The sequence below is a fragment of the Lepidochelys kempii genome, chromosome 9, assembly GCF_965140285.1.
Source record: "Lepidochelys kempii isolate rLepKem1 chromosome 9, rLepKem1.hap1, whole genome shotgun sequence".
Classification (NCBI taxonomy): Eukaryota; Metazoa; Chordata; order Testudines; family Cheloniidae; genus Lepidochelys; species Lepidochelys kempii.
In genome coordinates, this window is record NC_136388.1 from 6,410,247 (window position 1) to 6,423,897 (window position 13,651).

General features: G+C 40.4%; 1 protein-coding gene across 5 annotated transcripts in view; it reads left to right on the plus strand.

The window, feature by feature from the left end:
• The window catches only part of ARMC9 (armadillo repeat containing 9), a 112,263-nt gene that overhangs the window by 66,759 nt on the left and 31,853 nt on the right, over nt 1–13,651 (plus strand). For all 5 annotated transcript variants that reach the window (XM_073359128.2, XM_073359129.2, XM_073359130.2 and 2 more), the window contains 3 exons: nt 470–544; nt 4,052–4,142; nt 6,029–6,087. In XM_073359128.2, the coding sequence (XP_073215229.1) occupies nt 470–544; nt 4,052–4,142; nt 6,029–6,087 (225 nt within the window). The remainder of the gene's footprint in view (nt 1–469; nt 545–4,051; nt 4,143–6,028; nt 6,088–13,651) is intronic.

The window sequence follows — 13,651 nt, forward strand, 5'->3', positions numbered from 1 at the left end:
TCACCTCTTGTCTCAAGAAATTTGATATATGACTTTAGCTTAGCTTACTTTTCCTTAAAACTATCCAGTACCCCCCATGACAGTAAACAGAACCAGCAAGTCTTGCCAGGAACAGTGTTTAGGACCTTCACATATTTGTTGCATTCTTGGTCTAAATCTACATGAGCCACCTTGTTTATATTCTTCAGAGGATGCAGAAAGCGCTGAAAACCGTGGAATCCACATGTAGCTAAAGTTGGCCCCCACACAAGGCTCCTGATTACCAGCTGGCCTTCTGATCACCTTCCTAAAAGTTTACTGGTCACCAAGTGGCATTATCCTAAGCAGGGAAACTTTTGTGTGAGTGGCATCAGAGTCCATGTGTGTGGCTCCTTTCCACCTAGGCTTCGCCTGTTGGCAATTGGATAGAATTCAAGAGTTGGAATCATTAAAAGTGCACTGACCATTGGCACATTTTCTTCCTTCTCAGATACAGCCCTATGTGAATGGAGCGCTGTACAGCATTCTTGCTATCCCTTCTATACGAGAAGAAGCCAGAGCAATGGTAAGGAACATCGGATTATACAGAGAAAAGAAATCAGAAGAAATGGATTGAGTAAGGAAGTAACATATCTACATAGACATATTTCTGACACCTACACTTCAAACCATGCTGTAAATGAATATTTGGAGTTCTCATTTTACTTCTGCAACCCCTCCCGTCCCCATATGTAATTTCATTACAGTAACTGTAGGTAATGTTACATTTTCCATTATTGTCTGGGCTGTGTCACAGAGTATGTCATGTTATTTTGGGAAGATATTGGGCCAAATTCCACTTTGATGCAAGCTGCTCTGACGTGACTGAAGTCAGTGGAGTTGCATCCACTTATACCCAGGCTGAGTTTGAATCACTGGTTCCTATTGACTACTACAAAGCTGTGTGGTCTAGGCTGAGCTGCTCCATCAATTATGAAGTAGTCTGTGAGAAATTATAGTCAAAATGGAACTGCTGGATGTTCTGAAAGAGGGAATTTGCCATCCCTGTAGCCGGTGATGATGAAGGAATTGAGGTGATGAATGGTCTCCTGCAGAGCTGTCACTATCTTTTGGAGGAGATAACAATGCACCATCACAAGCCAGCAGCCAGAGGCTTGTATCTGGTCTAATTTGTACTTGCTCACATTGTCTGTTTTATTATGTGAAATCAATTTAAATGTAAACCTGGGCAGCATGTCTCCTTTCCTGCCATTCTTTTCTTACTAAGTCTATTCAAAAGGCATCTCTGAAGACCCCGTTTTCTGCGTTTTCATGTTTAAACGTTTGGTTTAAAAATAGCTGTTCATTATCAGCTCTTCCAGCATTAGCTGGGGAAGGTGATACCACATTAAATAATACTCGTAATAATTAGGATGAGAGGCCGCTTCCCTGCATCTGCAAGGCTCCTAAGGAATAGCCTGCACTGGTGATCTATTTTAAAGGACAACTTGGGTTTGATTTTTCAGAGTCAGTAGGAGTTGGACACACAACTGCTTTTTGTACCTTGGAAAATCTTCCCCTTAATACACACAATTTTTGGGTGTGGGTGTCTCCCATGTATTCACATATACGATGGGGTTAGCAGCTTGCTAGTCTTCTACCCATTGTGGTGGCCAACTAAGGAGGAAGGGACAGGGTCTTGGGTTTCAAGGGTTTTGTCTAAATTAGGATTTAAAGGTGTTATTTAGAACGTTAGCTAACACGATCCAACTGACATGTTTGAAAAAGTGAACATAGACAAGGCGGTGTAGATGTTCACACACGCTAAGCTGATCATGTTAACCATAGGCTGCCTCGGGGCTTTAACTTGACAGGTTTAGCTTGTGTGAAGACAGACTTTTCAAATGTTAGGTTTTCTCTTCACGTACAGTGCTACAGCGGTGCAGTTGTACCGGTGTAGCTGCACCTCTTGTAGCGCTTTCGTGAAGTCGCCACTACCCTGACGGGAGCACTTCTCCCATCTGCATGGCAGCTATGTCAGCTCGAGAAGCTCTCCTGTTGCTGTGCTGTCTGCACGGGGTTAGGTGGGTGTAACTGCATCACTCAGGGAGGTGGATTTTTCACATCCCTGGCTGATGTAGTTATACCAATATAGGTCTGTAGTGTAGACCTGGCCTTAGTTAGAAAGTATTAGCTAACACCTTCTAACAACGCACTTTTTTATCCTAAAAAGAACAGGAGGACTTGTGGCACCTTAGAGACTAACCAATTTATTTGAGCATGAGCTTTCGTGAGCTACAGCTCACTTCATCGGATGCATACCGTGGAAAGTACAGAAGATGTTTATATACATACAAACCATGAAAAAATGGATGTTTACCACTACAAAAGGTTTTCTCTCCCCCTACCCCACTCTTCTGTTGGTAATAACGTATCTAAAGTGATCACTCTCCTTACAATGTGTATGATAATCAAGGTGGGCCATTTCCAGCACAAATCCAGGTTTTCTCCCCCACCCCTTTTTTTTTTTCCACACACACAAACTCACTCTCCTGTTGGTAATAGCTTATCTAAAGTGATCACTCTCCTTACAATGTGTATGATAATCAAGGTGGGCCATTTCCAGCACAAATCCAGGGTTTAACAAGAACATCAGAGGAAGGGGGGGGGGAAGTAGGAAAAAACAAGGGGAAATAGGTTACCTTGCATAATGACTTAGCCACTCCCAGTCTCTATTCAAGCCTAAGTTAATTGTATCCAATTTGCAGATGAATTCCAATTCAACAGTCTCTTGCTGGAGTCTGGTTTTGAAGTTTTTCTGTTGTAATATCGCAGCTTTCATGTCTGTAATCGTGTGACCAGAGAGATTGAAGTGTTCTCCGACTGGTTTATGAATGTTATAATTCTTGACATCTGATTTGTGTCCATTTATTCTTTTACGTAGAGACTGTCCAGTTTGACCAAAGTACATGGCAGAGGGGCATTGCTGGCACATGATGGAAATGGCCCACCTTGATTATCATACACATTGTAAGGAGAGTGATCACTTTAGATAAGCTATTACCAACAGGAGAGTGGGTTTGTGTGTGTGGGGAAAAAAAAAAGATGGGGGGGGGGGAGAAAACCTGGATTTGTGCTGGAAATGGCCCCCTTGTAAGGAGAGTGATCACTTTAGATAAGTTATTACCAGCAGGAGAGTGGGGTAGGGGGAGAGAAAACCTTTTGTAGTGGTAAACACCCATTTTTTCATGGTTTGTATGTATATAAACATCTTCTGTATTTTCCACAGTATGCATCCGATGAAGTGAGCTGTAGCTCACGAAAGCTTATGCTCAAATAAATTGGTTAGTCTCTAAGGTGCCAGAAGTACTCCTTTTCTTTTTGAGAATACAGACTAACATGGCTGTTACTCTGAAACATGTTTTTTATCCTAGTTTATGTGAAGCCAAGGAGGGCATTTGGCGTGTATGAGTGCAGTAATAGAGGAGAGAAGCAGGGAGTAGGGTCTCTGAGGACAAAGAAAGTTGGTACGAGGGAGCTGAGCCACTTTCATTCCTAACTACTGATTTATTTGCAGGCACAATTATTGTCATTTAGGTGCCTTGCCCTGCCGAATCCGTGAGCTGCTACCCAACATATGGAGCTGGACATTAAATGGCATTAAAAGATTACAGACACAAAACAGATCCCACAGTTGCTAAAAGAGATGATGTGGGTTTAAGGAGAGAATGAAAATCAGGCCCCCTTCACCTCCCACTTTCCTCTGAAGCCTGCACAAATCTTTTCATACTTTTTCCTTACAGAGAGAGGTTTTTAATGAACCAGTATGTATTGAGTTTAGAAAGCAGAGGAGTAGCTCCTATGGAAATTTGTGAATATTGCGTGTACTGAAGGCTTCTGTGTTCAAGTGTGGTAGCAGATTTCCTTAATTTCTGGGCAGTTGATGGACAGAATGGAATATTTATAATTGTACACAGCAGTTTCACTATACATTTTCTCTTCCCAACAAAACAATAATTTTAGCCAGTGAGATGACCTGTGCTGGGCTAGTGGCATGAAACACTCACCTAGCAATGTTTTCCAATGTATCCAGGGAATGGAAGAAATTCTGCGGTGCTTCATCAAGGAAGGAAACGCCGAGATGATCCGGCAAATTGAATTCATTATCAAGCAACTCAATTCAGGTCAGGGGAACAGATGCAGCTATTATCCAGGCTGTAAATCTTTCACGAAGCCCATAAAAAAGCTCATGTTTTTATATGGCACTGGGAACTTACAAAGAATGACAACGGGGTGATGGACTGGGAGAGCTCAAAGAGGGAACATGAGGATTTCAGTGTCAAATGTGTTTTAAAATTTCCTTTGTGTTTCAAAAAGAAACATTTGGACCTAAATTCCAAAGCTTTCTGACCATGTGCAGCGTGACGTTGGATGGTTATGTTGGGGCATTATCCTCCCAGAAACAAAGGTACAATGCTTGAATAAGCTGGCGATTTTACTGGTAGCACAGTACAGTGGCACAGGGTTCAGTCTTGCTCTTCTCTTGCTTCATAGCTGGGTAAGGACAGGAAGTTCTTGGTGTCTGTGACCTCTCCTTACCCCAATCCAAACCTGAAGTGGAATTGACAAGTTATGTTCTGGCCTTTGTGGCTGGAGGGAAGTGACTGGAGAGAGAAGAAATAAAGATAGCAAACAAGGGTGAATTCAGGAGGCATCCTCCTGCTAACTAAAAATAATTCTTGTTCAGTTGTCTTCTTGTACTTTGGAAAGGAGCAGAGGTGGCAATGAATCTTCCTGTCTTAGGCTATGTCTACACTAGCACTTTTGTTGGTATAACTTATGTTGCTCAGGGGTGTGAAAAAAACACCCCCCTGAACGACATAAGTTACGCTGACAGAATGCCAGTGGGGACAGCGCTGCTCTTTGGGGGTGGTTTAATTATGTCGACGGGAGAGCTCTTTCCCTTCGACATAGAGAGGTGACACAGGTGATCTTACAGCAGCGTAGCTGGATGGCGACAGCGGTGCCGCTGTAAGCTTTCTAGTGTAGACATGGCCACAATGTGGAAAAGAACAAATTGAGTATCATGCAGTTAGTGTTTGACTAAGGCAGGGGTTCTCCAACTTCATTGCACCGCGTCCCCTGACCATGAAAATTACTACACGACCCCAGGATGGGGGACCGAAGTTTGAGACTGCCTGAGTCCTACCACCCTGGGTGGAGGGAGCAAAGCCAAAGCCCGAGCCTTACTGCCCTGGGCAGGGCTGGGGGGGGCCTGTTACCTGAGCACCACCACCTAGGGCTGAAGCCCTTGGGCTTCGGCTTTGGACCCTGGTGGTGGGGGTCGGCTTTCGCCCTAGGTAGAGAAACTCGGGCTTCATCCCCAGGCCACCGCAAGTCTAACGCCAGCCTTGGTGACCCCATTAAAATGGGGTCATGACCCACTTTGAGGTCCCAACCCACAGTTTGAGAACTGCTGGGCTAAGGTGTTGTCGATATAGAAAAATATTTTGCTGCTCTGTTTGTGAAAATGGCATTCTGAAAGGGGATATGTGACTGTTGGGCAACATTTCTGAGTGTGAAGATCTGCAGGAAGAGCCTGAGAGTTTAGATTGTTTTCAATACCGTGGTGTAGGTTTGCTCTCGTGAAATATGCCTCTCCGATAATAACATTCATTTTGTAATTTACTTGTGGGGGCATCTTTAAATTATATTATTCAAAAACTATTTGTTTAATTCTTTGTGTGCCTGCTATCCCCTCATCATACTGTAAATATGAGGATTTAACTAGCTGGGTATAATCATGAGTAAGTAACTATTCCTAAGTATTTCTGCTTCTGCCTTCTTCGGGGAATCTAAGAGATGATTTTTGGTGATTCTAAAAATGTTGCTGTTCTCAGAATACTAGCACAAAGTCCAAGAGCTGCTGTAGAAAGAACTAGCATAATAAATATTGTCAAGCTAAATTTTTCAGGACGGAGGATAATAGCTAGAGTTTCTGATGGGATGGACACAGACTAATTCATCTTTGGTCACGTACGCTGGTATTTTTTCTTTTGTTTCTTTCTAGAAGAGCCATTGGATGATAGTGTTGAGTCTGATGATGAAGAGGAGGATGAAGATGATGAAGTAAGTATAAAGGCCTGCTGACATCTCCTGGGAAACTGATTAACATTCTATTCAGGAACAGTTGTGTTGATTGTGGGGGATTTTGTATGTCTGTTCTTCTGTGGGGTGTGTTTTAAATTTCATTACCAAGGATATTTGCATAAAAAGAGGACCTCTGCTCCTGCTGCTTATTCCTCATTTGAAGTCCTAATCCTTTTCTTATGGCATCATAATCATCACAACAATAAACTATGATGACATAACAAAGGATTACAATTTAAAGTAAGGAAAGCAGAAGGAGCTGTTATATCAGCAGAGATCCTGTTTTCATGCAGATGTCTTTATAATTAGAAACAAAGGAAGCAAATGACCAAAAACACCAGCAGAAGTGTGTAAACTGAATGTTTACCTGTTTATTCTTTGAGGCATCATCAGCTGTTTAAGGTGTAACTTCTTTTCTTACTTCGAAATTTTAAAATCTTTTTAATTAACTCTGTTAATGTAAAATTAGCAAACCAGTAAGTACAAATTTCAGAGTAACAGCCGTGTTAGTCTGTATTCGCAAAAAGAACAGGAGGACTTGTGGCACCTTAGAGACTAACCAATTTATTTGAGCATAAGCTTTTGTGAGCTACAGCTCACTTCATCGGATGTATTCAGAACAAATGTGGTTCTTGATTTGGAAAATCAGTCCCCTTAAAAAGTTGAATCAGAATAGTGGACAGAATGTGCAGGCAGCCTGCAATTTGGGCAGATAAGAACTAGTCAGGTATGCATTGCAATCTCTGCTAATTTAAGCTTTTTCTATGCTAGTGTTTTTCAGGAAACCTCCTACACAGCAAAAGGGGGAGCCCTAATGTAGACAGCACATAGGCCTTTTAACCATTTTATTACCTAAACAAACCAGCAGAATAGAATGGTGTGGTGGTAAAAATGCCTTTGCTCTTAGCACTCCTGCCATTGCAACATCTGTGCAAGTGCAACAGTAGGAGATTTCCTGGAAAAATACTGTAGACAGCCAGAGGGGAGTTCCTCCATAGAGCACCCTTATTACATAAAAAGTGCTGCATGCATGAGCAATTTAAAGGGACAGCTAGAAGATATTTTATAGGCTTATACTATATAGTGCAATAGACAAGTGTGTGTGTGTATGTATATGTGTGTGTATATATATATATATTTGTATGTATATATGTTTTTGTGTGTGTGTGTATATATATATATATATATGTTCTAAAATGGCCCTTGGTATTGCTAGCTAGCAATCATGCTTAGTCTTTCTTTACAAATTCACTTTGTACTGTGAAAATTCCTGGAGAATAGCTATGGACAACACCTATGTATATGACCCAAACCTGCAAAAAGTAGGAAATCCAAAGTTCAGCATGCCACTTAGTCCTGTATTCGCCAGGTCTAGGGACAGATGTTTTGTTATCCCTCAAGTCATGCAGATACTGGGCTAACTTCAAGGCACTCCTTTTGTTCTCTACTACAGCAGTTGTGCTTAATTGTATCGCTATAGCACTTTAGCAGAGCTGTTCTTTTATTTTTAAATGAGAAAAAATTACCAACTTTTTTGCAAATTTTTTGTGTTAAGAAATGTAGAGTGCAATATAATTAAATCATATGGAATTTAAAGGAGAAAACAGACACCAATGAACAGGTGGGTATTCCTGCAGAGAACTTATTTGCTACAAACCAAACTCCCCTTTATAGTCTATTTACTACAGGGTAACAACAGCTGAATGTACATTTCAAAGTAATTTATTTTTAATAATAATAATGAATAATATTATTATTTATTTGTATTACCATCTTGCCTATGAAACCTAGTCATTGACCTCACTGTGCTTGGCACTGTATAGAAACAGAACAAAAAGATGGTCCCTACCCCATATTTGATTCATTGTGAAGTTAGAAAAACATTGCAAACGTCCCAATCTTGTGAGCTACTGGGCACACTCAGAGCCCATTGACTTCAGCATCTCACAGCATCTGGCCTTTCGTAGCATTGTTTTCTGTGGTTGGGTAGTTCTGAAGCGATTGGGTTTCTGGTAGCCAATGTCCATACCATGGATTAATGAGATGGTGATGAACATATGTCCACTGGGAACTAGATTGAACCCAGCAAACTGATTCCACCTTTGACCTTCCCCATATTTGAATCTACATTTGCAAGAATGTTAATTCTCAGCTGTCTAGCCCCTAGGTGGTGCAAAGAACTGATTCATTATAGGATGAAGTTATTATAACTACTTAATTTCCAGTTATCTTTAAGTACATGAATGTCCAGTAATGTGCCCTCAAAGCAATGGATGTGGCACATTCAGGGTATTTCAGGATAGGGTGACCAGATGTCCTGATTTTATAGGGACAGTCCTGATATTTGGGGCTTTTTCTTATATAGGCACCTATTCCTCCTCCCCTCCCCCCCCGGTCTTGATTTTTCACACTTGCTATCTGGTCACCCTATTTCAGGAGCTCATCTTTATGACCTCTCACTGCTACCTACATCACTTGTTTATAAAACCCCTTATTAGGGGAGCAGCTATTGCTAGAGGTGAGGTTCTGTGACAGTGATTGCCTTGCGTCTGCTGTGACAGCACAAGATGGCGAAATCTTCCTTTGGTCTCTGGCATTTTTTGTTTCTGAGGGATACTTTGATATGGCTTTGATCTGTTGTGATGTATAGTGATGCAGAGACCACTTCAAGAACCGTGTGGCCTGAACTTCGTAAGTGTTGAGCACTCTGTTCTTCAGGGGCCGCTCTCAGGAGTAAAAGGGGAGTTAATTCTCCATGTCCTGTTCCATCTTTGAAACAAATAAAGATCTATATTTTTGTGTTACATAAGCCTTTCCTTTATATAAAAGAAAAAACTCCCAAGACCATTTTTTAAAAACTTGCTTCCAGGCAAGCCAACTTTCAAGTCAATCCTAATTGTTAAGGGTAAGTTATAAATCTTTATTTCCAGGGGCTTATTGACATACTGCCAGGCCCTTAGCTAGATCATTGCCACTGGATAACTGTAATTTTATTCTGTTATCAAATGGAGGCCTATTCCAGTCCCTTGATTACAAAATTGGTATCAAAGATATATGCCAAAATAAATGGCAATAAAATGATATGCTAACTTCATGCAGGTTATTGTTTCTGTAAATAACCAATGATTTGTTCACTCACTGCCTCACAGATATAGACCTTTGTATTTATGGAATGCAGAATGTAATTGTTCTCCATGGTGAGATGGAGTTCCATGATTATATCTGATTTTACAGAGCTGTCTGGCAAGCCAACTTAAGGGAGAGTTTGGAAAAGTTTCATACACAGAAAGTCTATTAGTACACACTCAAATCAACAGTGCCAGTTGAAGTAACTTTACAAACTGTCACAAAATCGATGCATTTCAGGGTATATACATATTGGCTGTTTGTTAACACAGACTGCCTGTTTTATAATATGCTAGTGACCATCCTGCTGCAAATGTGTATAGCTTAGTGGCTATTTAAAAAAAACAAACACCAAAAAAAGCATTGTAGGGAAGTGGCTTTTTTGGCTCACCACCCATTTTCCTCAGCACATCCCTATCGCCTTCCATTATAGCAATATGTTTATGCAAAGATTTCCCCCAATTACCATTAGCTTTCTATATTTTGCTATTTCTGTATTTAATTTTAAATTAATCTGATTTTTTGTTGGCTTTTAGCAGATCTCACGGTAGTGACCACTTAAGACTAAACTACTCCGCTAAGAGTTGGTAGATGCTACTGCAGTATGGAGGAATATCTGGGCTTTTCAGAAAAGCTGGAGCTGTGTGTCTGTTTCAAAGCCTTGTGTCTGATCATTTTTTTTTAAAGTAGCTTTCCAGATATTGCATGCAGCTTTTCTGAAAGGCCTTTTATAACAGCCCATGTCTGAGAAGCTATAACAACAATAGGCTTTAGCCTCTTGTAGCATCTTAAACCCTGTCACGTGCTCATGTTTCTTTAAAATAAACAAACAGAACTCCAAGCTTTTAACCAAACTGCTGGGTTTTGTCCAGCTCTTAGGAATTACATTTCTTATAAAAAACAGATGGGTTTAAAAAAAATTATTTTTCACTGCAATAAAACCTGTTCTCATTACAGTAAATTGCACCATTATTTGTGTTCATAGGTGTGGATTCCATCACAGTCTTACACGTCATAAAATGATATAGACACTGTGAAATGTGGACATTTCAATGGTTGGAAAAGCTTCCAGTTGTGCAGGCCTCCAGTGTAATAAACTCGATTATTCATTTGTCAGTACATCCTCCCTGAAATCATCTGCCTATTGAGAAAAGGAAACTTTAAAAAAAATTATAAATAAATAAAAATAGTAGGCAAAAGAGTCTAATTTGCATTTTCCCTCAAACTGTAAGTACAGCAGATGTTAGAGTCTGAATTCTGTGGTCCCTGTTGGGAGAACAGAGCAGGGGCTTTGGCTGTCTCCAGCACCTTTCGTTAAGTGGGAGTCTTACTTGTGTGCTGGCCTACTTTTTACTTTTCTCTGTGGAAGTAGACAGTGGCTCACCAGACACAAAGCAAGGGTGAAAAAAGGTACATGGTGGCTGATCTCAAAACGTTCAGACCTTTTTTTCAACAATTCCATCAGCCATTTCCCACAGAAACAGGAGCTGAAAGTCCATCACCATCTGGGAGTTAGAACTATGACTTGCCAGACTCAATAGCTGGCTACCGGCTGAGAACAAAGAATATTGGCACGCTTTAGGAATCCAAAAGTCTGTAATTCTCCAAGAAAAAAATACGAAAAGTCTACACATCTTTAAAGTATCTTTACACAGAGCCTTTCTTGCAATACAATTATTTGGTTCATTTTATGTACATGTTTTGAAAGAACACTTACTGTAAACAGCAGCACTCTTTAATTAGTACAGATTTACCAGATAATCTAATAGGTGGTCTCACAACACACCCAAACTGTGAATTTACCTAGTTTAACTGCATACCATGTCATGTTACTTCCTACCTTATTCAGGCACAAATCATTATTTAAAAGTTTATGCCTTTAATATATCTTTAGTGCCTGCTCTTGCAGTGCACCCTCCCATCAGGACCCCCATTAAAGTCAATATGACTCCCCACAGAAATAAAGACTGCAGGATTTATTGCTTAAGAGACAGATTATATGCCCCTTATTATTTTAAGAACAGAGTAAATCACCTATTTCAGCAAAGCATACTCATGTCAGCACAAAAGTGTATTTGTTATGCCCTGTAGTAGCAGATATGATAAAGTATTTATTTTTAAATAATTAATCTTTAAATGTGGTTTTAATTGGGTTTGGACAGTCTTTAAAAGCAGTGTGTAAAAGTAAATACATGATATACTAGCTCTAATTCTAAATTAATTTGTAAATTTGAGATTTATTAGATAACTGGACAACAGACATTTATAGGATACCTTCTGATCCACCTGTCACTCGGCACCTGACAATAAAATCAGTTCCCTTCAGTGTGAAAATACAGCTCAGCTAGAAGCAACATCAAAAGAAAAGAGCTTAGTCTTCGGGATTGTGCTACAGTGGCACAGCTGATACATTTCAGTGTAGATGCTACCTATGTAGATGGGAGAGTTTACCTAGCACTGTCTACATGGGGACTTAGGAACGCTGCTCAAGGGTGTGGATTTTTCACATCCCTGACTCACATAGTTAAACCAACCTAAATTTCCAGTGTAGACCAAGCCTTAGGCTTCAAGCCATTAACACCTTCACTGCTGTGGTCTGCTGCAGCTGTTGTGTGGTGGTAGAACAGGGCATCATTGCGTTGTGGTTGTAGTGGAATGATGTTTGGGTAAGGGATATACCCCGTACAAGGGACTAGAATGTGGATATGTTTGGATCCAGATACCTCGTACCTTAAGCAATATTCAGGCAGTTGTGAGATTCTGAAGATTTAGAATGGAGACTAAAAGGGAGTATTTTTTCACACAACACACAGTCAACCTGTGGAACTCCTTGCCAGATGATGTTGTGAAGGTCAAGACTACAAGAGGGTTCAAAAAAGATCTAGATAAGTTCATGGAGGATAGGTCCATCAATAGTTATTAGCCAGGGTGGACAGGGATGGTGTCCCTAACCTCTGTTCGCCCGAAGCTGGGAATGGGCGACAGGGGATGGATCACTTGATGATTACCTGTTCTGTTCATTCCCTCTGGGGCACCTGGCATTGGCCAGCTGGCATTGGCCACTATTGGAAGGCAGGATACTAAGCTAGATGGACCTTTGATCTGATCCAGTATGGCTGTTCTTATGTTCTTATGCCCACTTGCCAACAGAGCCTAGAACTTTGTGTGCAGAATGAAATAGAAGCCTCAACTGGAGGACCTTAGATATCTAGTTAAGATAGATAACACGATGAAGAGAGCCAATCTGTGAAGAGCTTTAAAGCTTTTTAGAAGTGAAACTGTTGTCAGGCCAATGGAAAAAGTAAAAAAGGATGTTATGATCATCCAGTTTAACTCCTGGCAAGTGTCTAGCTGTTACGTTGTAAGCATACTAAAGAAGATAAATAACAGGAAAGCCACTGATGGTACATTTTTCTTGCTGCTTTCATCCAGAATAATTGTAAAATTGCTTTATAGACTATGGTTGATGTTTTCAATGCAGTTTAGGGGTTTTAGACATGTACTGTATCTTTCATTAAAATTAATATATGCAGTGTTGTTGTAGCCTTGTTGGTCCCAGGGTATTACAGAGACAGGGTGGGTGAGGTACTGTCTTTTATTGGACCAATTTCTGTTGGTGAGAGAGGTAAGCCTTTTGAGCTTTTCACGCCTACCACTGATATGTAGTTCTTATAATACTGCAGCCATTCTATACTAGAAGTGCCATGCAACCATTTTAGAAAGGGGTAGGAAGAATGATGTCTCCAATTTGTTGAGAAAAATGACTGTGTTGGTCTTTTTTGGAATTATTTTGGGGAAATATAATTAAGAAAGTAAAATGAGTAAAGACTAAACCCACTTCCTATTTAGTGATTGCAAACTGGAATTCATCCCAGATGATTAAGTTAACAGGTGCTTTCTTAATTCCCTGCATGAAACAATAATTCATTCCAAGGCTTTTCCTTTAAACCATAGAATATTTTTGTGGCATATAAGCAATATGTCTATGACCTAACGTCTGTAACATAAGCATGTTCACATGCTCCTGATGCCATGGTAGCAGGGCTAGTAAGAAACAAAATAGCCATATCAGAGCAAAGATTATGGTTTTGTTTAAAATATTAAATAAGTGCTAAATAGATAAAGGTGCAAGCAGAAAAATATAGGGTCAGATCCTTAGCTGTTGTGAATCCGCGAAGCTCCATTAAGTCAAGGCCTACTAAGGGTGGTGGCGGTATCTGTAGCCAACATGTGCCACATGAAATCTCTCCCATACGCACACTTATAAAACATATTCTTTCTGAACCTGTTTTGAGATTGCATAAGCATCTGACATTTGGATGATTTTTGTCGCAAAGTGTCATAAGGTGGCTGACCCATTAAATGAAGTAGGTCCAGCTCTCCTGTGCCAGAGCAGTTGTTCCCATTTGGCCTTTTA